Source organism: Myxine glutinosa, chromosome 3, assembly GCF_964187855.1.
Source record: "Myxine glutinosa chromosome 3, kmMyxGlut1.1, whole genome shotgun sequence".
NCBI classification, from domain to species: Eukaryota; Metazoa; Chordata; class Myxini; order Myxiniformes; family Myxinidae; genus Myxine; species Myxine glutinosa.
In genome coordinates, this window is record NC_136263.1 from 32,552,246 (window position 1) to 32,575,163 (window position 22,918).

Genomic DNA, 22,918 nt, shown 5'->3' on the forward strand with positions numbered 1-22,918 from the left:
CATCGATAGTCAGCTGACACTTGTTCCTGCAAGCCTTCAGATGTTCTTGAGACCGATTGTCAAGACAGACGAAAGAGTTGCCGTTTGGGGGCAGAATTTTATTAAGGCCTGTCGACCTCGGTCTGGAGTATTGCCACACCAAATGGGGCTTGCCATACAACTTGATCATAGATTTGGGTCAAAATGGATGCTCAACAAGTTCCACCGGCTGGGATACACTGAGTCTTACACAGAGACACAAAACTACAAATACTGCTTCCTTAATAGTAGGAGTGGAGATGATGTTCCAGATACTTCTGGCACTCTTGACACCATTGTGGAGGAAACCGATGAACAGATCAATGATGAGGTTGCGGTTGATGCTGCGCTTGAGGATCAATCAGTGATGACAGCCAAAGTGCCAGCCAGTGAAAGTGAATTGTCAAGTAATGATCAGGTGGTCTTTATGGAGGTTGGGGAAACAAACAATGCAGTCACTCAGTTTGTTGGAGACAATATAGATTTAAACATTGTCTCTATTCACGGAAACACTCCCTTTCACTCAATGGGTTGGATCGAAGTCACCTCTCCGGCACCACCTTTGCCAGATCCACAGACAACAGCAGCTTTCCCCCGGGTGAAGTTGAAGGCACTCGACAAAGCTAAGATCCTGAAAGGAACTGAAGTAAAGATTATTCCATTTACGAACAGGAAACAGATAGGAACGAACGCGATCATGTTTCTCCCCCTCGCTGAGCTTTCCTCCTCCCTGGCTCATGATCAGCCACTCCTCACTCCAGGTGACACACTCTGGGCAGCGGGGTGGGTGATCAAAGCCAACGATCCTGAGTTCCCACACTCCAACTGGAATGGCTGGATGAAGAGAATCCATGCTAATGATGCAAAGCAGAGCACACAGATCGAGTTCCTCCCAGTTATTGAAGGAGACCCTAATGACCTCAACACCATCTTCACCACTCTGAAAGAGTGCATACGGCACGCTGGGGTCGCTATAGTGACCTTTGATCTTCCGATTTGGCTGAAGGCTGTGAATATAATAAAGCAGGCAAATCTACCCGTCATTCCAAGGTTGGGTGGTTTTCACCTGCTGAAGTCTTATCTTGGATCAATGGGTAACATCATGGAAGATTCTGGACTACTAGATGTGATCCAGTTGATCTATCCTGGAAGTACGACAGCCAACCACATCATGGATGGAGGATGTTTTGACAAGGCAATCCGTGTTCACCTCCTCATCGATGCAGCCATCTATCAACACATCATGAAACTTGCCTTCACTGAGGAGGAGCGTGGTGACATGAAGACCTTCATGGAGAAGGTGGCTGATGGGAAGATGGGAGCCAGACACTCAGACCCAGTAGTGCCAGTGTTTGAGCAAAGGTTTGAAGAAACCTTCAAACGACTCGCAAAAGGAGGAAGAACACCTGCACTCTGGGTGGAGTACCACCACATGGTAGATGTGATCAAGGTCTTTATCAGAACCGAGCGACTTGCAGACCACAATGGGCATCTGTCCTGCATTGTTACCAAGATGCTTCACATCTTTGCCGCTGCAGGCCATCATCAGTATGCCAAGGGCGCACGGCTGTACTGTCAACTCATGAAGGAACTAGAAACTTTGCCTGCTTACAAAGACACCTTAGAACGTCTCACTGCCCACGGGAACCACGTTGTCTGTTACTCAAGTCATGAGTGGTCCGGCACATGGTGTGACATTTGCATTGAGCAGACATTAATGAAGGCAGCCAAGTCACAAGGTGGACTGAGCAGAGGAAGAATGAGAAACAGTTTTTCTGGCCACAAATGCTGGGGTATGAGCCAGTTCCAACACTGGACCCCACGGCTCCTGAGGAGCTATTGCAGTTCACGAGCTGTAATTGTTATGGAGATTGCAGCAACCGGCGATGCAGCTGCAAGAAGAATGGGGTCACGTGCATCTCGGCCTGTGGAGTCTGTAATGGCATTACATGCAGAAACTGCAGTCATGATGTTGTTGAGTCTGAAGAAGACATAGACAATGACTGTTGAAACTTCTGACATTGTGAATGAGAAATAACTCTTGAGTATTATATATGTATGTGAAATAAAAGCTACTTTGTGTGTAAATGTAAAAGTGAAAATATAAATGTTAACAATCAACTCAGAATCATGAAAAACCCTTATTTGACCCCTCATAAGTTACTTAAGGGCCGATTAAAAAAAATAAAAATTCTCGAAAATAATTTTTCGGTACCCGAATTCAACAGCTTTTTTTCTGGGTTTCCCACGGGAGTTGAACTTCAACATTTTAACACATGTTATTACACACCTTTACAAACATATTGGTGAAGAAATTTTTTGGTAACAATTTAGTTAACAGATTTGTGAAATATCTCATAAAATGCCCTTACTAATAATATAGATAGCGCCTATTATATCAACAACACATTGCATGAAATTTAATTATAAACGAAACTCAAACATCAACGACAGAATTCATAGAACATCTTACCCGCGCAGTATTGAAAAGCAAGGACATGGGCGGGGTCTGCGAGCGGCAAATCTGATTGGTCGTGATGACGTAAAATGCCGTAATATTTTATCCAAGTACTGCTAAACAGAAGGGTTCTGAATGAGCCAACAAAGGCCATTTGCGCTCTATGGTGTTCAAGTTTATAATTCATTGGAATAAACTGGAGATTTTAAAGGTTGTTGAAAAATATTTTTCGGAAGTTTACCGCCGTTTGCGCAGCGTCTTTTACACCACCTTATTTAACATGTTACATTGCCTTATTTAACACTTTTCGCTTTGTGTGCAGGGGGTAATTATATGTGCAAGACAATGATTACCTCCACCACCAAATGTGGATGGATGTTATGTTTTCACCCCTGTTTGTTTGTCTGTGAGTGGGAAATTTCAAAAAGTTGTGGACATATTCGGACGAAATGTGGTGGACAGGTCGGGTGTGTGAGAAGGACGAAATGGTTCAATTTTGGTGAAGATCCGGATACGAGAATTTTTTTCAGTGATTCTTCACCATTAAGAGATAATAGAGCCAAAAATGATATATAGCATATCTCATAAACGTTGTGGGCGGATTCAGACGAAACTTGGTGGGTGAGTTGGTTAGATGACAAGAACAAGCCGATTAGATTTTGGTTCAAATCTGGACCAGATCCGACCCATCAGTGGGATACAAAACGAAAATCGTTCAGCCTAGCGGGGGTATGCGCTCTACCGAATGCTGTTCTAGTTTTACACAGTTACATTGTGATTGCATAAACTCCCCAGGTCATTCATTTTTAAGAACATATTTCACAAAAATTGAGAAGTAATACGAGCACATTTAGCTTCGCTTCCTCCATTTAGACACATTCCAGCTTCCAGTTGGAGAGGACAGCACAGCAGAAAATTCGCTTGTTGAATTACGCTTGCCAATTTCCATGGAGACGAGTGTCTCCAAATTCTTCCACGTCTTCCCAAATCACTTTCATTAGAAATAATTGACCAGACAATAGAGGTGGAGGGGGGTTCCTCACCTTCAAATCACAATATTGTTCAACACAACTACAGACCCTCACGCTGCTTCCTCGGAACAATGCCATCAAAATCACCTCCATAAAATTTCGAAAAATTGGGAAAATTCATGGAAACATCAATATTTACATACCCCCACCAAACCTGTGCCCACTAGGATACCAACCCCAACTTACCAATCTGCAAAATATACCTGACTTAATAATCAGAGGGGACCTCGACACAAAAGACTCCTCCTAATTTAACCAACCAAAATCAAGACAAGAGGTACACCAATTCCAGAATAATTAGACATTTAAATATTGATGGAGCAAATGTGGATGTCACCAAAACTCCAAAATTTACATTAAACAGCTATTGGGCCTACATAGAGGTCCCAAACATGGTTCTAACAACCCTCTTTCAAAAATGATAAAGTGCATTTCCAAGAATGTGCTGCAGCATATTGTCCACCGAATGTGGGCCGACAAGGGCACTCCCACCCGGAGATTGGGAATTCTCGATAATATACTTAATGATCACAACTCACCCACTAGACTCCCTCTCTGCCCTCAGGACTCTCCCACATCCTCTGATATAACTCTATAATCTCCCATACTCAAGACTACCACATCCTGACACACTACTTCCAATCTTCCATTTGGATCACTTTCCTATTATCATCACACATCAATACAAGTCTTTTACTATAAAACAATCAGTACACAATTCTAGCGGACTATATCAAACATACACAACTCACGTAACAACGCATCCCCATCACACTAATCAGTAATCAATCAAGACACAAAATCCCAAACAAAAATCAGTAATCGGTCAATGATATCGACGACTACGCTTCAATCAGTCACAAACCCATCATTCCCAGAAACAGATGAATCACCAAAAGGCTAAAGATATTGAAACTCGTCAATGAAGCTCCACCACCTCTCACCTTTCACAAACACCTGAGCCCTTTACCCATTAATGCACAAACTAAAATATACAACCACTCATGGACACAAAATTCCCTCTATATGGAAAAACAAGAATAACAACATTCGGGTTACAACCTGCGACAAAATCCGGTAAGGGGCTAATTGGGAAACACATTGAATACGCCATTAAAAAATAACTCGACGCCTCTCATCCATGTCACCCTCCGCCACGGTTATATCAGAATGAGCAGATTCATCACATGGTCACGGATTGCTTATTCCCAATATGGGGTCATTCAAAAATTACACAACGCTATTTTTAAACAATACATTATGGTCATGACAGTCTAGTTAGCAATCGCTTTTTATTTTAGTAATTTGCGTACCGTAATCGCTCTATTACGTAACGTAACGTGATGCTTCATTATGCAACCTTCACATACACGGATTATTCTTACGAGTCCTTACGGATCGCCAACTCGTAGTCAATCACAAGCATCCGAAAATAACTCGCTGGTATCCGTAGATAACTCGTCACAACTCGCAACAACTTTTGACATGTCAAAAATCATCTTCCGTTATTTACGGATGCTTGCGATTGACTACGAGTTGGCGATCCGTAAGGACTCGTAAGAATAATCCGTGTATGTGAAGGCACCCTTACTGTCATTCCGTCTTGGTGCTATGGTGGGTGGAGTCAAGTGACAGATGTGGGTGTGGGTCTGGCAGCTATCTGACCAATGGATGAACTCAAATACAGGGTGCTCCAAAAAGACTTGGAAAACTTTGGTTGTTAATACATTTAGAACCACAAATGATTCAACAATACTCTTTAGTTTATATGATACAGAAACTCAAAGTTTTGTGCACACCATCAATACACTTCAATGTGAGCTCGGTTTGTCGCGAGCAGGACATCAAGGCAGTGCACAAGTTCGTGTCATCTTCGGATCAGCATGTTTGCGTCCACCTGCTGTGATCTGAGAATGAAGATCCTGCAGGTTTTCCACCTTGGTGTTGTAGACATCTTTGGCAAACTCTCACAGAAAAAAACCAAGAGGGGTTATGTCTGGTGATCATAGGACCATGTGGTTGGTTCGTGTCGGCCAATCCAGCGACCTGGAAATTTTTCATTCAGGATGGCTCGAGCGACTAAGGCCGAATGAGGGGGAGAGCCATCCTGTTGAAAAATGATATCGGGTTGCAGGTCTTCAATCTGTGGGAAGGCGAATCCTTCCAACATGTTCATGTAAATTGTTAGGTCACTGTATCCTCCGCAAAGAAAAACGGACCCCCAACATGGTCATGGAGCTGTGTACTGAACCACCTTTAGAGGCCATTTTTCCCCACAGTGCAGGGGTTGGCCTTTTTCGGGCACCTTGGTCCCCTTTTGAAGCAATGTTTTATGGCCGGATGCCCTTCCTGCTGCCAACCCTGTTAGTCGCCTCTTGCTACACACAGGGAAGTACCAGTGAACTGGTACTCAATTTGCCAACCTCGGAAGGATGACAGGCTGAGTCAACCCCCTGGCATTAATTCAGCGATCAACCGGAATTCAAACCCAGGATCCTAGGATCCCAAGCCGGCCGCCACGATGTTCAGCCTGGCGGAGGTTTGCACTCTACCGGGTGCCATTCTAGTCCACAATCTTTAAAGGCAAACACTGAGTTGAGTCTTTGTTGCACTAGACTTGGGTTTGGCAGATGGAAGAGAAGGAAGGACAGGAAAACGTCAGTGAGAGAAAGGAGTGGTGGGGGATTATGGCAGGGTTTTCTACATTTATTTATCAGATGGAAGAAACAGCAGAATAAATAAATAATTAAATAAACAAACAATTAATAAAATAGATAGAACCTTGGTTGAGGATTGGTGTTTCATCATTGAAAGTTAATGTAGAAACGAATAGCATCAAGCTTATGTTGGTGAGTCATGGGGGAAACCAAGGTCTGTATGCATTCTCAAACTTGGAAAAAGAAGAGGAAAGAAAAGATGAAGGTTGGGGAGGAGAGGTACTGTGGTAGGGGAATACGTTTCTGGCTGCATCCAAATCAGACATGTTGTATCTTCCACAGTCTTTGTGAACACAATATGTTGATGGTCCCACGCTATCACTGAGTATTAAGCACCCAAAGGGCCAAGAGCAGTGAACAATTCTAACCGTGGTCAGAAGCAAAGCAGTCAATGATGTCCAAGTTTTCCCAAAGTGCCTCCATGTCTTCACGAGTTCCAAGCATGGGGCGTACTTGTGCTCGACCACAACCAATTTGTTCCACATCCTCGTCACACAAAAAAAGATGATGCGGAGCCACTTCACACGTAACGGGCACACCATGCTCCTTTGCTGCACGAATGATGAGAATCTGAGAAGTGGGGTGGACGGGGGAGGTTGGTAGGTATTGAGAATGTTGTTGTAATCTCAAACAAAAATTATGTACCCAGCTCTTTCAAGTTATTGGTATGTCAGAGAAAAATAGAAACAATTCCACTTCTGTCAAACTAGCCTTTATACAATTAACCTTTCAAAGAAGGTAAGCGGTAGTATGAATATGAATTCCCTTATAGTTATAAGGAGCTTCAATGTAGGAGGAGGCCTTTAAGCCCATCAAGCTTGCACAATGGTTGCTAACCTATGGTTGTCTGGCCATGCTTTATCCTCTTTAAATGCTGAGCATCAAATAAGGAAGCAGCATGTACCACTGTTTAAAGTCTTTGTTATGACTCGGCTGGGGTTTGAATCACCAATATCCCAGACTCGGAGCAGACGACCACAGAGTTTTATGAACAGCGTCATATGTATATTTATATAAAAATAAGGGGACCAAGTAAAGTATAAGTCGAGACACCCAGGTTAAAATAAAGAATAAACACTCAGTGATCCCTCTCACTGTTGCTTTCCTCTTGAGTTCATTTGCACTCAACTACTCTTTAACCCTTCGTCGGAGCAAAAGAGGGTGCCCTCCATCATGTAAACCTTTGACCTTTTTGTTTTAGCTCCTCTAGGAGGTATTTCAAAGTATTTCTTTACAAAAGTCAAAGTATTACTTTACTTACAAAAAGGCAAAGTATTTCTTAGTTTTTGAGGTTTGAGTTTGGAGTTTGGATTTTGGATTTTCTTTACGCTTCGTAGGTTTGGATTTGTTTGGATTGAAGGCCTATGTGTGAAATAAAACAAAACTTTGGGTGGCAATGCACGATTATGGAATTGTTGCAAAATTCACGAACTGAAACACAGCTCTTGCTTGTGGAACAGTACAAGCAAGATGTTTTAATTGACAAAGGGCCAAACCATTGCATGTTTAACAATATAATTTTCTCACCTCCTCCTTTTTGGCCACGTGGCAGATGTGCACATGGCGTTTATAGAGTTGGGCCACCATCAATATAGCAGCCACAGTCTGCCTCTCAGCATGCACAGCAATTGGAAGGTGTTTCGGCCAGCTCTCAAAGTGCTGTGAAGCGCAAGCACATCATTTCATGACATCATTCCGACATGTGAATATTACATGATAAATTTTACAAATACTAGTGCACACACAAAAAAAAGCATTTAAATAACTAGAACGGCACTCAGGAGGAGAGCATACCTCCGCCAGGTGAACAGTTTACGTTTTGTATTCTAGAGTAGACCAGAAAATCACAATACAGAATCACATTTAATCAAAATCATCCGTCCACAACATTTTGAGATATCCTGCTATGTATGGTTTTTGTCTCCGTCTCCCAATCGTAAAGAATCACTTACAAGTTAAATAATTCTCATATCCGAATCCATATTCAGATATTCACCAAAATCTAATCGATTCTTCCTCGTCACACACCCAACCTGTCCACCAAGTTTCATCCAAACCCGTCCACAACATTTTGAGATATCCTGCTTTATATAGTTTTTGTCCCCATCTCCCAATGGTGAAGAATCACTTTAAAAAGTAAATAATTCTCATATCTGAATCCAGATTCAGATCTTTACCAAAATCTAATCGATTCTTCCTTGTCACTCACCCGACCTGTCCACTAAGTTTCGTCCAAATCCATCCATAACGTTTTGAGATATCCTGCTATGTATCGTTTTTGGCCCTATCTCACAATGGTAGAAAATCACTTAAAAAATTTTAGTAGCCGGATCCGAATCCGGATCTTCACCAAAATCTAATAATTTTGTCCTTGTCACATTCGCTACCTCTCTGCTAAATTTCGTCCGAATCTGTCCACAACTTTTTTTTAGATATCTTGTTCACAAACAAACAGACAAACAAACAAACAAACAGACAGAAACACAATCGGACAAACAGGGGTGAAAACATAACCTCCATCCACCTTTGGTGGTGGAGGTAAAAAGTTAATAAAATAAACAAGTGGCACAATTTTTTTTTTGTTAAAGTTTAAAAAAGCTATTTAAAGATTAGAAAATGAATTAGAAGACAACACAGCCAATTGGTATCGGTGGAACAAAACAGGTGTGCAAGGTAAACGGTCAAACACTTTCACAAATCTGCAATTACAATGCCAGACACAGGATAATTCCTTAATAATAAATAAAAATAAATATATTAGAACTTAATAAACAGGAATAAATTCCCACATGGGGCGAGTGTAAAAACAATCCTGACTCATCTTGGCCTCAAATCCAGGGCCTCTTTGCTAATGCGGCAACACACCCACTGAGCTATTGAATCTTCAGGATAGATGTGTGTGTGTGTCAATGGTTATTATCTCCATTTGCGGATTTTAGGAGGTGGAACGGAGTATTTCCAGGACTCAGTGTCCACCTCTGCTTTGGTAAGGGATCACGGTTCATGGACCAAGCTGTTTAATTTTTGCTGTTCTCAGAATTTTGCTCCAAGGGCTCTTTTCAGGATCGTTAACAAACCCCGGATGGCCTCCAATTCTACTTATTTTGTGGTAATATTCCCGAGATGGTTATTAAAATCTCAGTGAGGTTCTTCTTCATCATTCCCATTGCTCCAATTATCACTGGTACAATTTCAACACTCTTCAGCTTCCAAGATATCTTGGCCTCATTCATTAGGTCCTGGTATTTGGTCATTTTGTGATTTCTGCATTGTTTAGGCCAAAATCACTGAGAAATGATGTGTGTATATATATATGTTTGGTTCAGGAGTGCATAGAATAAAACTAGAGAGGTTCCAGGGAACCTGAACTCAACTGGTCTATATCAATATGGTTAGAATATGCATAATAGAACCACAAACTATATAGTTTACATGTGCTAAAAATATATGACCAAAATTGATTTTTCAATATGACCGCCCTGCCGCGCCTAATTTTGGGCGTGAAACGCCGAAATGCAATCCCAAACTAGTTTATGTCTTAAAGATGCTGCATAACAAGTTTCATCAACTTAATCAATATTTGTGACTTTTAGAGCGTAGACGTCGAATTGTTTACAGACGACAGACAGACAGACGGACGACGGACACTGGGTGTCGACAAAAACTCAGCTGGACATAGTCCAGTTGAGTTGAAAAAAAATCCCACAGACTGAGTTTTAAAATGGTGGGTGGACTCAGGATGTTGGTTTTCGGCAGTAAAAAATATTTCATAGTGCCTGAGGTTCAGAGTGGGGAGAGGGCACCAACGCTCTCTGTGTGAATATGTATGGCATAATGCCACTGCCAGTGGTACAGGGTATTACATGTCATTCTAAAATATGCCAACTCTGGAGGAATTACCATGTCAATAATTCGACAATAAAAGGGATGACACAAACAGCACTAATCTCTATGAATTTACAATAGGAACAGGTATTCCATTCACAGGACTTCTCCTTCTTCTTTCTTAAGCCATAATACCAACAGTCAAGGGTCAGCTACTCAGATTCGCCTTCTCCATTCCCCTTGTCCTTCAATTCTCTTTGTGCTACATCCCTATCCTGTAATCTCTGTCTTCCTCTTAATCTTTTCCCACGAATTGGCTCATTCCATATTTTCCTGATTGCTTCTTCATCCTTTCCATCACTTGCGCAAACCACCGCAATCTAGTCTCTTCAATCTTTTACGCTACACATGTTGTTGTTTTTTTAACGAAAGTTGAGACTTTCTTTACATCTCCTTTAGAAAAAAAGTTATTGACCTTTAAAGGACAAATGAAAATAGGTAGTTCTTCTTGGACAACTCTCAAAATACCTCCATCCACATAGCAACATTGTCTATACGAAGAGTGGTGAACGTGTCATTGAGGTACATCTTCAGTCCAGCTGCTTGTCCTGCAAGGGTCGGTAGGATGTTGCTGTTTTTGGCAGTCGCACCCAGAAATAGGGCATAGTCACAACGTGCTCCAGCCTTTGCCAGCTGCAGAGATAAAAATAAATAAATAAAAGCAGTCAAGTCACGTCAAAGGTACGAGCAAGTAAAGATACCATACCGACGTGCCTGCGGGAACTATGGGAAAACTGAAAATATAAAATGAATACCTCTTCAGAAGCCATCTATATATTACGTATGCAGTTTGTATTGCACCCTTTTTCATATGTTTGAGGCTCTCCTTCCCTTCTCCCAGTTGTACATCATCTGCAAATGGCCTTGACCACGTGTAAATATTCCACGTGTAAGAATAGCTGGCATAAAGCTTCGCAAATGTATACTCTGGGAAAAGCACTCGGTATTACAAGTAAATAATTCAATTGATGGTTAAATCTGTGCTATTTCAATATTTTGTATGCAGCCTGTGACTTCTGGTTGCATCATTGCTGGGAGCGTAGCTGTGTTGCTGAAGCAGTGCCCGTTCCCAGTAAGCTAGTACTCATTTTGCCAACCTGAGAAGGATGACAGGCTGAGTCAACCATCTGGTGTTATTTAAATGATAGGATAGGGGCTCCGACTCAAGACCCTCAGATATTCAGCATGCTACCTTAACTGTTAAGTCAACACCAGGCTTACCTATACGATAAGAGAGATGTTTGGCTGTCTGTGTGTGTGCCACCATGTTTCTCAGAGATGGCTGAATGGATCTTCACCAAACTTTCAGAGGTTCATTGGTGAGGGTCAAGAAGCGTTTTAGGCAAAAACAAAATTTGAAAAAAACAAAACAAGTTTGATTTCTTTTTTAATCGCTCTATTAGTCTATTAGTGACCAATAGCCTGGTGTTGGCTTAGCGGTTAGGGTGCCGGCTTGGGATCCTAGGATCCTGGGTTCGAATCCCGGTCAATCGTTGAATTAACAATTAATCCCCCCCCCCCCCTTCCCACGCCTCCTGCCCCCAAGCCCTCTCCCTCCCACACTTCTCCCTGCTCTCAAATGTTGTGGTTGTGTGCTTCCCCTTCTCTCCCCATCTTGTCTTCCGCTCCCTCTTTTTGTATATTTTGTTTGTCTGGTTGATTTGTTTGTGAAATAAATTGTTACGTGGTCCCCTCGGTGAATACCTGGTCTCAGTGACCCCCGGACCGTGAGAGGAACTTCGCCAGAAAGCTGTACTATATAGGCGCTTTCGCCACGCAAGCCATATGAATTTCACCCAAGAGACAACTGACGTTCAAGGATATATTTCAATGGTAATGATACCAAACAATTTCAATGACACAACCATCAACAATATTTCAATGACACCACCACGGAGATTTTCCCCGAGCAATCAACAACACAGAATCCTCACCAATTCCCAATTCACAATCAATTCCCTATGATTAAGATGGCCATCTTATACATGTGTGTCCCGGTGAGTACTCACGAAACCCTTTTGGTCTCGGTCCCGCACAATGTCTCTGGGCCCCTCTTGACCAAGATGATGGTCGCCGTCACCGCACTCGGGCGGTAGAACGAACCCCGGGTGGACGTTTCTCCACCGCGCAGGTATCGTACCAGGCACCGTGGCGGCAGCCCCTCGTGGCCACGCGCAGCGGATACGGTAGAGCAAGCCAAACCCCACGCCGCTTGCAAGGCGCGTTAGGCCCCAACGTGCGACCCGCACGCGTCTGTTTGGACGGTGCCGCGAACGATTCCAGACGCGGGGTCGAGGCACGGCCCCACGTCAACTTGACGTCTCCACCGGGCAGGTACCCGTCCCCGAGAATTCCTCTCGCCTGACAGGTTTCGGAACGCCTCTGTTTTCCGCGCAGCGCAAGGTCGATTCCACCTTTTGTCGTCGTGGGGCGAGGAAGAACAAGAAGAATACTCGTCCTTTTTTCCTCGTGTCGTTTTCTCTTCCGTTTCCGGTCACTTCCGTTTCCGGCCACTGGTTCAGAAGGGCTCCTGACCCTCCAATCACAACAACCCTTAATATACTACACACGGATAAGCAAAGATCTGAATATTAATTCACATAGATATGTAACACTCCCCCCCTTCAAGAAAGAAAGTTTGACCCCAGCGAAAACTTTCGTTGCCGGCCAACTTGGATAAATAAACCAGATAACTCAACCCCCAAATCCTCAGTTCCCCTGGGCAACAATTATCCCAACTCAAAAATAAAGCAACAAACTCTCACAAAACCCCCAGATTACTCCCTCTGGACTAAACACCAGCAACGACATTGTCCCTGCCAAATCAAACTCCCTCTCCTGACCCTCTGACTTTGACCGTCAGCTTCTTGTGAATGAAGGTTAAGGGTTTGATCAAAGATCCAAAGTTACGCAACTCGATAGCACTTTTTCCGGGAGGCCAAGCCGAGTATTCACTACATGGATGCCTTTAGGAACGTGAAGTTCACGGTTAGTCCGTGCAGGAAAGTTCTCTACATGGGCGCCTTGAGGAACGTGGAGTTCACGGTTAGTCCGTGCATGAAAGTTCCCTATATGGACGCCTTTAGGAACGGCGTTCACGGTTAATCCGTGTAGGAATCTTGGCTCAGCGGCTCCGCCGCATTCAGTGCTTCAACTTCTCAGAACTTCCCTAATAATTATGGTGGGACCCCTTGTCCCTGTAGTTCCACGAATAGCGGTCTCCTTCTCGGCCACTACTTTGCCAATCCTTCCTTCGGGAGCTGCCGTAACTCAGGGAGCCTCCATAATAATATTGATTGCGGCCACCACCAAAACTACCGCCCAGTTGTCCTCTCCTGTAGACCTCTCGACGCCTACGAAATGCCTTCCCTACTGTTATGGTCCGACCCTCCAAATCCTTGCCATTCCAATTCTTCTCTGCCTCTCTGGCGTCTTTGGTGCTGGCAAACGTGACAAAGCCGAACCCTCTGGACTGTTGCGTTTCCCAGTCTCTTACCAACCGCACGTCCACCAGCGGCCCATATCTGTTGAAGACAGAGGTCAGAACTTCTTCCTCTGTTTTGAAGTTCAGTCCCCCTACAAATAACTTGGCACTTTTGTCGCCATCCCGAGCTGGTGTGGTGTTATTTTCCCTGCTGGGCTCTTGACCAACCCTCAGGTTACCATAAACTTGACCCCCGGCCAAATCATTCCCGATAACCACAGATACACCCTCTACAGGAAGCGTGGCTTGTAAACCGACGGTGACCGGTCCTGACACCAAATCGGACTCCAAATGGACGACATGAAGGGGAGCACTAACACCGCCCCCAATCCCCTGTAAACGAACACTATCCCCCGTTGCCGTCTCCTCGGACCATGGCAAAATGCCTTCAAGCATTAAAGATTGATGTGCCCCTGTGTCCCTCAATATCCTAACCGGTTTCCGGTTAGTCGAGGCTCCATCCCGTGACACAAACCCCTCTGAAATAAATGGTTGGTAACCCTTTTGATGGCGATTTCTTACGCTAGCCATCGCATTCGGAGTGGTAATAGTCGGACTCCGCTCTGGGTTGTCCCTTTTCATGAGGTAACAACTGGACATCAAGTGTCCAGGTTTCTTGCAAAACGCGCAAGTAGGCCCGGAGGAAAAACTCGTGGTCTGCCTCGGGCCCCCTGAAAAATAAGTTGGTCTTGGGCCCACAGCCCTCTGACTTCGAACAGGTGGGGTATCCGCGTTGTCCCCCTCATCCTCTCGAGGCCGCCGCCATATATTGTCGTTCTCCGCACCTGCTGTTCCCCACCTCCCCTGCGGAGATCTAGGCGAGGAGGTAGGTTCATGGACCCCTATTCGGTGGGTTAAGGCATAATCATCTGCCATGGTGGCTGCGTCCCACAACTTTGGTACTTTCTTTTCCTGCAGGTACACTTTGATGTCCTCGTGGACACACTGCTGGAATTCCTCCACCAGGATCAAGTCCCGCAATGTTTCGAAGTCTTTCCCGACTCCTTTTGACTCACACCACCGATCAAACATGTTTTCTTTCACTCTGGCAAACTCCACATGGGTCTCACTCTCCCTCTTCCTGGCATTCCTGAATTTTTGCCTGTAAGCTTCCGGAACCAACTCATAGGCTTTGAGGATGTGCTTCTTCAGTACCTCATAATCTGCACATTGGTCCATTGGTAGCGCCGCATAAATTTCCTGAGCTTTCCCCACCAGCACACTTTGCACGAGTATGGTCCATGCCTCCTCCGGCCAGTTTAATTGTCGAGCCACTTTCTCAAAGTGTGGAAAAAATTTCGCGACTTCTTTTTCACTGAACGGTGGAACCAGCCTCACATGTCTGCCCACATCCCAGGTTTTCTGGTTAGGTGTCGACCCCGTCAGCAAGGGTGGTGCCTCTCCCCGTTCTCTCATTAACTCCAGCTCCTTGAATTTGATTTCTTGCTGAAGCTCCATGTCACGTTCCTTTAATTCCCTTTCCGCTTTTCTCTCCTCTGCTTCGAGGTCCCTTGCAGCTCTCCTCTCCTCTACTTTTTTGTCTTCTAACCTTTCCTGGAGTTCTCGTTCCACTCTCCTTTCCTCCGCTTGTTTCTCTTCCCTCCTCTCTTCTGCTTTCCTTTCTTCTTCTGCTCTTTCCTTTTCTGCTTTCCTTTCTTCTTCTTTTAACCTTTCCTGGAGTTCTCGTTCCACTCTCCTTTCCTCTGCTTGTTTCTCTTCTCTCCTCTCTTCTGCTTTCCTTTCTTCTTCTGCTCTTTCCTTTTCTGCTTTCCTTTCTTCTTCTGCTCTTTCCTTTTCTGCTTTCCTTTCTTCTTCTGCTCTTTCCTTTTCTGCTTTCCTTTCTTCTTCTGCTCTTTCCTTTTCTGCTTTCCTTTCTTCTTCTTTAATCCGTTCCTGGCTCCGTAACTGCAACTCCAGTTTCCGGAGCTCAACGTCTTCTGGTTCTTCGGGTAGCCACTCCCAGGCTAACTCGTCCCATGTTCCTAATCCCACCATAGATTGTATCACCGTGGCCTGCAACTCTGCCTTCCTCAAATTAGTTCGGACCTCCAAGTTAAAATGCTTGGCCAATTTCAAGAGGTCCGACTTTAGCAACGCTCGGAACTGTGCCTCACTCGGTGTTACCCCAAAGTTCTGTGCCACAAACGCCATGGTGCCTATCGTTAACACCTGTTAACCTTCACCCAAGACTTTACCCCAATTTCTCAAATTTTTTTTTTACCAATTAATAATTAATTAATAAATTTTAATTAATAAAAAATATTATTATTTTATTATTTTATACAATTTTAAATCCCGGACGTAGACCCAATTGCGAAACCGCAAATCGTAATTTGGACGAGCCCCCAATTCTGTTACGTGGTCCCCTCGGTGAATACCTGGTCTCAGTGACCCCCGGACCGTGAGAGGAACTTCGCCAGAAAGCTGTACTATATAGGCGCTTTCGCCACGCAAGCCATATGAATTTCACCCAAGAGACAACTGACGTTCAAGGATATATTTCAATGGTAATGATACCAAACAATTTCAATGACACAACCATCAACAATATTTCAATGACACCACCACGGAGATTTTCCCCGAGCAATCAACAACACAGAATCCTCACCAATTCCCAATTCACAATCAATTCCCTATGATTAAGATGGCCATCTTATACATGTGTGTCCCGGTGAGTACTCACGAAACCCTTTTGGTCTCGGTCCCGCACAATGTCTCTGGGCCCCTCTTGACCAAGATGATGGTCGCCGTCACCGCACTCGGGCGGTAGAACGAACCCCGGGTGGACGTTTCTCCACCGGGCAGGTATCGTACCAGGCACCGTGGCGGCAGCCCCTCGTGGCCACGCGCAGCGGATACGGTAGAGCAAGCCAAACCCCACGCCGCTTGCAAGGCGCGTTAGGCCCCAACGTGCGACCCGCACGCGTCTGTTTGGACGGTGCCGCGAACGATTCCAGACGCGGGGTCGAGGCACGGCCCCACGTCAACTTGACGTCTCCACCGGGCAGGTACCCGTCCCCGGGAATTCCTCTCGCCTGACAGGTTTCGGAACGCCTCTGTTTTCCGCGCAGCGCAAGGTCGATTCCACCTTTTGTCGTCGCGGGGCGAGGAAGAACAAGAAGAATACTCGTCCTTTTTTCCTCGTGTCGTTTTCTCTTCCGTTTCCGGTCACTTCCGTTTCCGGCCACTGGTTCAGAAGGGCTCCTGACCCTCCAATCACAACAACCCTTAATATACTACACACGGATAAGCAAAGATCTGAATATTAATTCACATAGATATGTAACATAAATGTTAGCTCTTTCACGAGCCTCGATTCAGTATTAAAAAAAACAAACAAAAAAAAAAAACACCAGGTGGGTTGACTCAGCCTGTCATCCTTCCGAGGTCGGCAAATTGAGTACCAGTTCACTGGTAATTCACTGTGTGTCGCAAGAGGGACCAGCAGGGTTGGCGGCAGGAAGAGCATCCGGCCATAAAACATTGCTTCAATAAAGGCGACCACGGTGCCCAAAAAAGGCCAACCCCTGCTCTGTGGGGAAAAATGGTCTCTAAAGGTGGTTCTATTAGTGCCTAAGCCTTTTCAGCTGTGTGGAAGGTAATATTAAATGATCCCTGACCCCCAATACTTAGTGGGTGTCGTATAGGGAAGTCTTTTAGGCCCCCATAAAAAATAGGAAAAAAAAATTAATTTCTTCAAAATGGCAACAGGATTAGAACAGCATGGGGCAACGCCGTGGGTGCGGCTGAGCAATTCCCTCTGCTGATTGGGGTAGGAACTTGTAATTTGTTGCCGGCGAAAGCTCGCCGATTCTTCACAAACGACACCATGGGATCATTAACGTCCACCAACGAATGCTGGCAGACGGGACGTCCGTTTTAACATCCATCCGAGGAACGACACACACATTGATGAATCACCCTGCCTGTGAAAAACCGGGATGACAGTTTATGGCTGGGTAGGGATTCGAACCCAGGCTGGACAGCTTGGAGGCGAGTGTACACGTCCATACCCCTTCATTATCCTGCGTAGTGGATAACGATGGGTATGTGATACGATGGGTATGTGATGCAGTAGGAGTATGTGATGATGATGTTTTTTGACGCAGATTTAGAAACATACTGCACACCCCTCATACATCAGGAAATTAGTGGTCCACATAAAGAAATGTCCACCAATCGTTCAAAAAGCACAGTTATTTCGTGCAAAAGTCAGACCCATACACGAAAGGTGAACAACTTGCTTTTTCCGGGAAAGTTACATTTTAAACGTAAATTACCTATACTAGAGTAGCTCATGGTGGTTGAGTATGCACTTTATTGTACAGACCTAAACTCTTCAGGAATCCACTAATTGAAGGTCCAGGAACAATATTTGGTTGGTAACACATTTGCCACTGACGGCGAAATAGCTGAAATGGCCACACCCCTTTTTGGGCCACGCCCCCTTTTTTGCCGTGACTGTATCTACAGAACCGTTGGACCTAGGAGGTTGCCCGACCACTCAAAATTTGCGCAATGGCCACATTATGGGGGGTCAGTAATACATTTTCATATCCAAAAGTCAATGGTTTTTAAGATAATTGCCAAAAACCGATTTCAACATGTTACGAACTACAATATTATTCGTAATTGTTCCTGTTCCTGTTCCTATTGTTCAATTACTTGATTCCTGAAGAGTCTAGACTAGACTAGAGTCTAGACTAGAGTCAAGACTAGAGTCTAGACTAGAGTCTAGACTAGAATTTAGTCTAGAGTCTAGACTAGAGTCTAGACATGGCTAGAAATTCCGGTCATGGGTGTTTTGTCGTTGAGCCTGCATGCAGGCAGCGGTATCCCATAAAACAACATGGCGTCGCACCGAGAAGCAAGTAGAGGCCGAAGAGGCCTAGATTACAGGCAATTTAACTCTTTCTCCTCTGTTCTTAGGTGAAGGTGTTTAGGTGAAGTGTTAAAGTGTTCTCTGATGGCAAGTAATTCTACTTTCGATCCCTGCTTGCTGTGACTAAAACATGGTAAGTTTTTAAATAATAGTTGCATTTATTATATGCACATTAAATCAATCTGAAACAATATTTGTTCCATATCATTAATTAATCAAAAATATTTTGTACAGGAAACTTCAGTTACATAAAACTTCAGTCAGTCAGATTACATAAAATCCATCAACAATCCGTTCGACGCTGGAATCAGACTTCAGAACATCTCTACTGGAGCTGACATTCCCCAGGAGGTTGTCGACGGATTACTTGAATGCCTGGAAATTGGTGAGAAGAGTTATGAAGAGTTTGTTGAGACCAGATTTCAGGATAAGGAGAAGCACCTACATGATACAATCCCTACCAACCGCAAGACTGTTTTCGTGAAACGTACTTCTACTCCGTTCACAGCGAAGAAATCGATGGCGAAAAAGGATGCAGCGGAAACGGTTAGGTACATTGACTATGCTAGAGAAAGAGGGTACAGCATGCTAGAACTCCTGAAGTATGAATTGACCAGCACATCCCAGTTCCTCACCACTGAATGTAAAGATGGCATCAAATTGAAGAAGCCCGATAAAGCCTCCTTAGCCAGGGAACTTGTCAGTCGCCTTCCACAGGAGACGAGGAATGTAAAGAGTGACGCTCAGATGACAATAGTGGACTTCATGGCACTTGTGCGTAAACTACCGATGAAAAAGATGGGCCTTCACACATTCGGGGAATTGGCTGAGAGTCTTTCCAACAGGATTCTTGCTACAGGCTCCGTGTCCACAAGAATAGACATTATTTTTGATGTTTATCAAAAATCATCAATCAAGCAAATGGAACGGGCACAGCGAAGTTCCTCAGAACAAATCACAATCACCATTGGGTCTGACAATCAGAAACTCCCTGTCGATCTTGATATGTTCTGGAGCTCAATGTTGAACAAAGTTCGGTTGCAGGAGTATGTCTTCAAGTGGATGCTGCAGAATGTCGAGTCGGACAAGGAAATATTCTTTGGAGGAGTATATGGGGGTGAATGCAGGAAACTGTTAGCTGGCACTGAAACACAGATCGCAGAGCTCTCAAGCAACCAAGAAGAAGCCGACGACAGAATCATGTTCCATATTAATGATGGTGTTGTGAAACACGGGGTTCAATCAGTCTTGGTCGACTCGCCTGACACAGATGTCTTTGTCAACCTCATCTTCCACTTCAACACAACCTGGCAACTACAAAAGCTGTACGTGAAGCTTGGTAACCGGAAAACAAAGAAAACTGTACCAGTCCACATGTTGGTTGATCAACTGGACAACGGTTTGGTGTCGTGTCTCCCAGCCATTCATGCTCTCAGCGGTTGCGACAGTACCAGCAAGGTGGGTCCAAAGCTGTCTGGCCTGAAAGCATCCATCGATCTCTCCCTACTGGAAGGGTTTGGTGTAGAAGAACTGTCACCACAGATAACAAGCAATGCTGAAAAGTTCCTTGTGTCTGGATTAAAGAAGACCGACTGTTCCACTTTCGATGAATATCGATGGGAGCAGTACAACTCCAAGAAAGAACTGGACTTCAACCAGCTTGTGTGCTGTTCATCAACGCTACGAGAACACATAAAGCGAGCATTTCTTCAGTGTAAGATGTGGTTGCAAGCCCCAACTCCTGCCGTCACCAAACCAGATCCACTCCAGTATGGGTATGAAGCAACGGACGTTGGCATAACACCAGTGATACTGCCAGTATCGTGCAGGCCCGATGACCTGCCTCCTCCATGCAAATGCCCAAGAGCATGTATGAGTACCAAAACGTGCACTTGCAGAGACAGGAACATTAAATGTGTCACGTTTTGTGGCTGTAGTAAAGGCGAAAAGTGTAGAAATCCAAATAAGTAAATTCCAAAATAGGATGATGCAAAAGGTATAAGTGTCATATAATGTTGTGGCCTTGGTGGTATCATACAATTGTAGTTCGTAACATGTTGAAATCGGTTTTTGGCAATTATCTTAAAAACCATTGACTTTTGGATATGAAAATGTATTACTGACCCCCCATAATGTGGCCATTGCGCAAATTTTGAGTGGTCGGGCAACCTCCTAGGTCCAACGGTTCTGTAGATACAGTCACGGCAAAAAAGGGGGCGTGGCCCAAAAAGGGGTATGGCCATTTCAGCTATTTCGCCGTCAGTGGCAAATGTGTTACCAACCAAATATTGTTCCTGGACCTTCAATTAGTGGATTCCTGAAGAGTTTAGGTCTGTACAATAAAGTGCATACTCAACCACCATGAGCTACTAGAGTACTAGCCACCTGTGTAAACATAATGCAGATTTGAATGTTTATCAAACACAGATAACTTCTGAATCCCAACTCTGATCTACGAGTCTTTATGCCCCAAGTCTTAATCCATGTCCAACAAAAAAGTTTATTACAATCCCAAGACTCGGACTCGATTAGATTCCTCGGATAATGCAAATTTCATTGTTGCTTTTTTGTTTTCCATCTCTTATTTCATTAACACACCTCAAATGACCAAAAGACAATATTCACCTTAAGTGCCATCGCAAGTGTCTCCTGGTCCGTGATTGAAGGCAATGTGTTGGGCATGACACCCACGAGGGTCACACCACCTGACAATGCTGCTGCTGTCCCAGAAGAAAAGTCCTCTTTGTGTGTAGCACCTGGTTCCCGCAAATGAACGTGGACATCCACTAGTCCTGTAGGATGAAGATACCAGCTATAAGGCCCAAACAGGGAAGTTGTAGTCTCGTCAGGATAAGCTCTGCTTTTTGCAATACCGATTACAGAAGGCACAGGTGAAACATGCACAGTTCATACCCGGCAATCTGACAATGCGATGAGAAGTCATGCAATCCACATGCGTCTTCACACGAGGCGCCTCTCCAACCAAGCGCAGTGCCTCGAATAAAAATAAAGCAACCCGGAAGTTTTTCGGGGCCAAACTCCATATTCATGATCACAAAGACAGGATGCCAAACCTCAGAATTTTTCCACAACACAACTGGTTTATCAGATAAAAATATGCTTTTTATAAGAAAATAATAATACAGGTACGAGCAAAGTAAACTGGATGAGAAAAGGAGTAAAAAAAATTAAGGATAGAGAAAAAAAGCTCACAGTGAAGTGAAAAAAGTCAGAAGTATGAAACCAAGATAGAGAAAGGAATTAGAAGAAGGTGAGGTGAGTATTTTAATCATTATTTATCGATTAAAGTAGCGCCAATCAGGACGAAGGTGGATTTTTGTGATTTTGCGACCAGAAAAAAGAATCAACTGCCACAAACGCAGATTAAACGAGAACGGCACTCAGTAGAGAGCATACCTCTGTCTGGTTGGCCATAATCACTCAATGGTGAAGAATCACTTAAAAACCTCCACTAGCTGGATCCGGATCCGGATCTTCACCAAAATCGAATATTTTCTTCCTTGTGACACACCCAACCTGTCGACCAAGTTTCGTCCAAATCCATCCACAACTTTTTGAGATATCCCGCAATGTATAGTTTTTGGCCCCATCTCTCAGTGGTGAAGAATCATTTTTAAAATTCTGGTAGCCGGATCCGGATCCGAATCCGAATCTTCACCAAAACCTAATCATTTCGCCCTTGTCACATACACGCTATATCTCTGCCAAATTTCCGGCGAATCCGTCCACAATCTTTTGAGATATTTTGTTCGCAAACGGACAGACAAACAGACAGACAGGGGTGAAAACATAACCTCCATCCACCTTTGGTGGCGGAGGTAAAAATAGATTGCATTTCTTCCACAATATTTCATACAATATATTTCTATTTTTGTACAAAACACAAGCATTTAATTAAAACCAATTAATTGCATGATTACCGTATTGTTGGTCTATAAGTGGATTTGGAGTACAAGACGAAGCAACAGCGACTACTATCGCTAGCAAAAGTGTCAATCGGAACCATGGAGGCGTTATTTCCTCCCCGGCACTCAACGCATGGATAGCTACGGTATTTCCAGGGTCAGGAATATTAACGAGTTGTTTTGTGTATTTTATTTGAACTAGCAGAGTACTCTCCCTATGAGCGATGTTGTTGCAAGCATGCAACACTTTCTATTGACACATACCTTTATTTGGGCGGTGTATAGGCAACTGACGGCTCCTTAAATCTCTCCCGAAAATAACCCAGATTACATGCACGAGGCAAAAAACATGACAACTGCTTATAATTCAAAACACCTCACTGCACTGGAAAACGTGGGGGAGGAATACTGTACTGTAAATGTCTAAAGGGTGGGAACTTGCAATACCCTCTCACACCTGAAGGGGCGCAACGATACACATTTACTTGGAGAATTTGTGTCCCTCCTACTCCCCCTC

General features: G+C 44.2%; 1 protein-coding gene across 1 annotated transcript in view; it reads right to left on the reverse strand.

Annotated features, from left to right (window-relative positions):
• LOC137423697 (multifunctional protein CAD) overlaps positions 1–22,918 on the reverse strand; it is a 155,840-nt gene that overhangs the window by 31,861 nt on the left and 101,061 nt on the right. Inside the window, 5 exon segments of the mRNA XM_078773801.1 lie at positions 6,593–6,794; positions 7,752–7,883; positions 10,578–10,742; positions 21,101–21,267; positions 21,389–21,470. Coding sequence (XP_078629927.1) covers positions 6,593–6,794; positions 7,752–7,883; positions 10,578–10,742; positions 21,101–21,267; positions 21,389–21,470 — 748 coding nt within the window.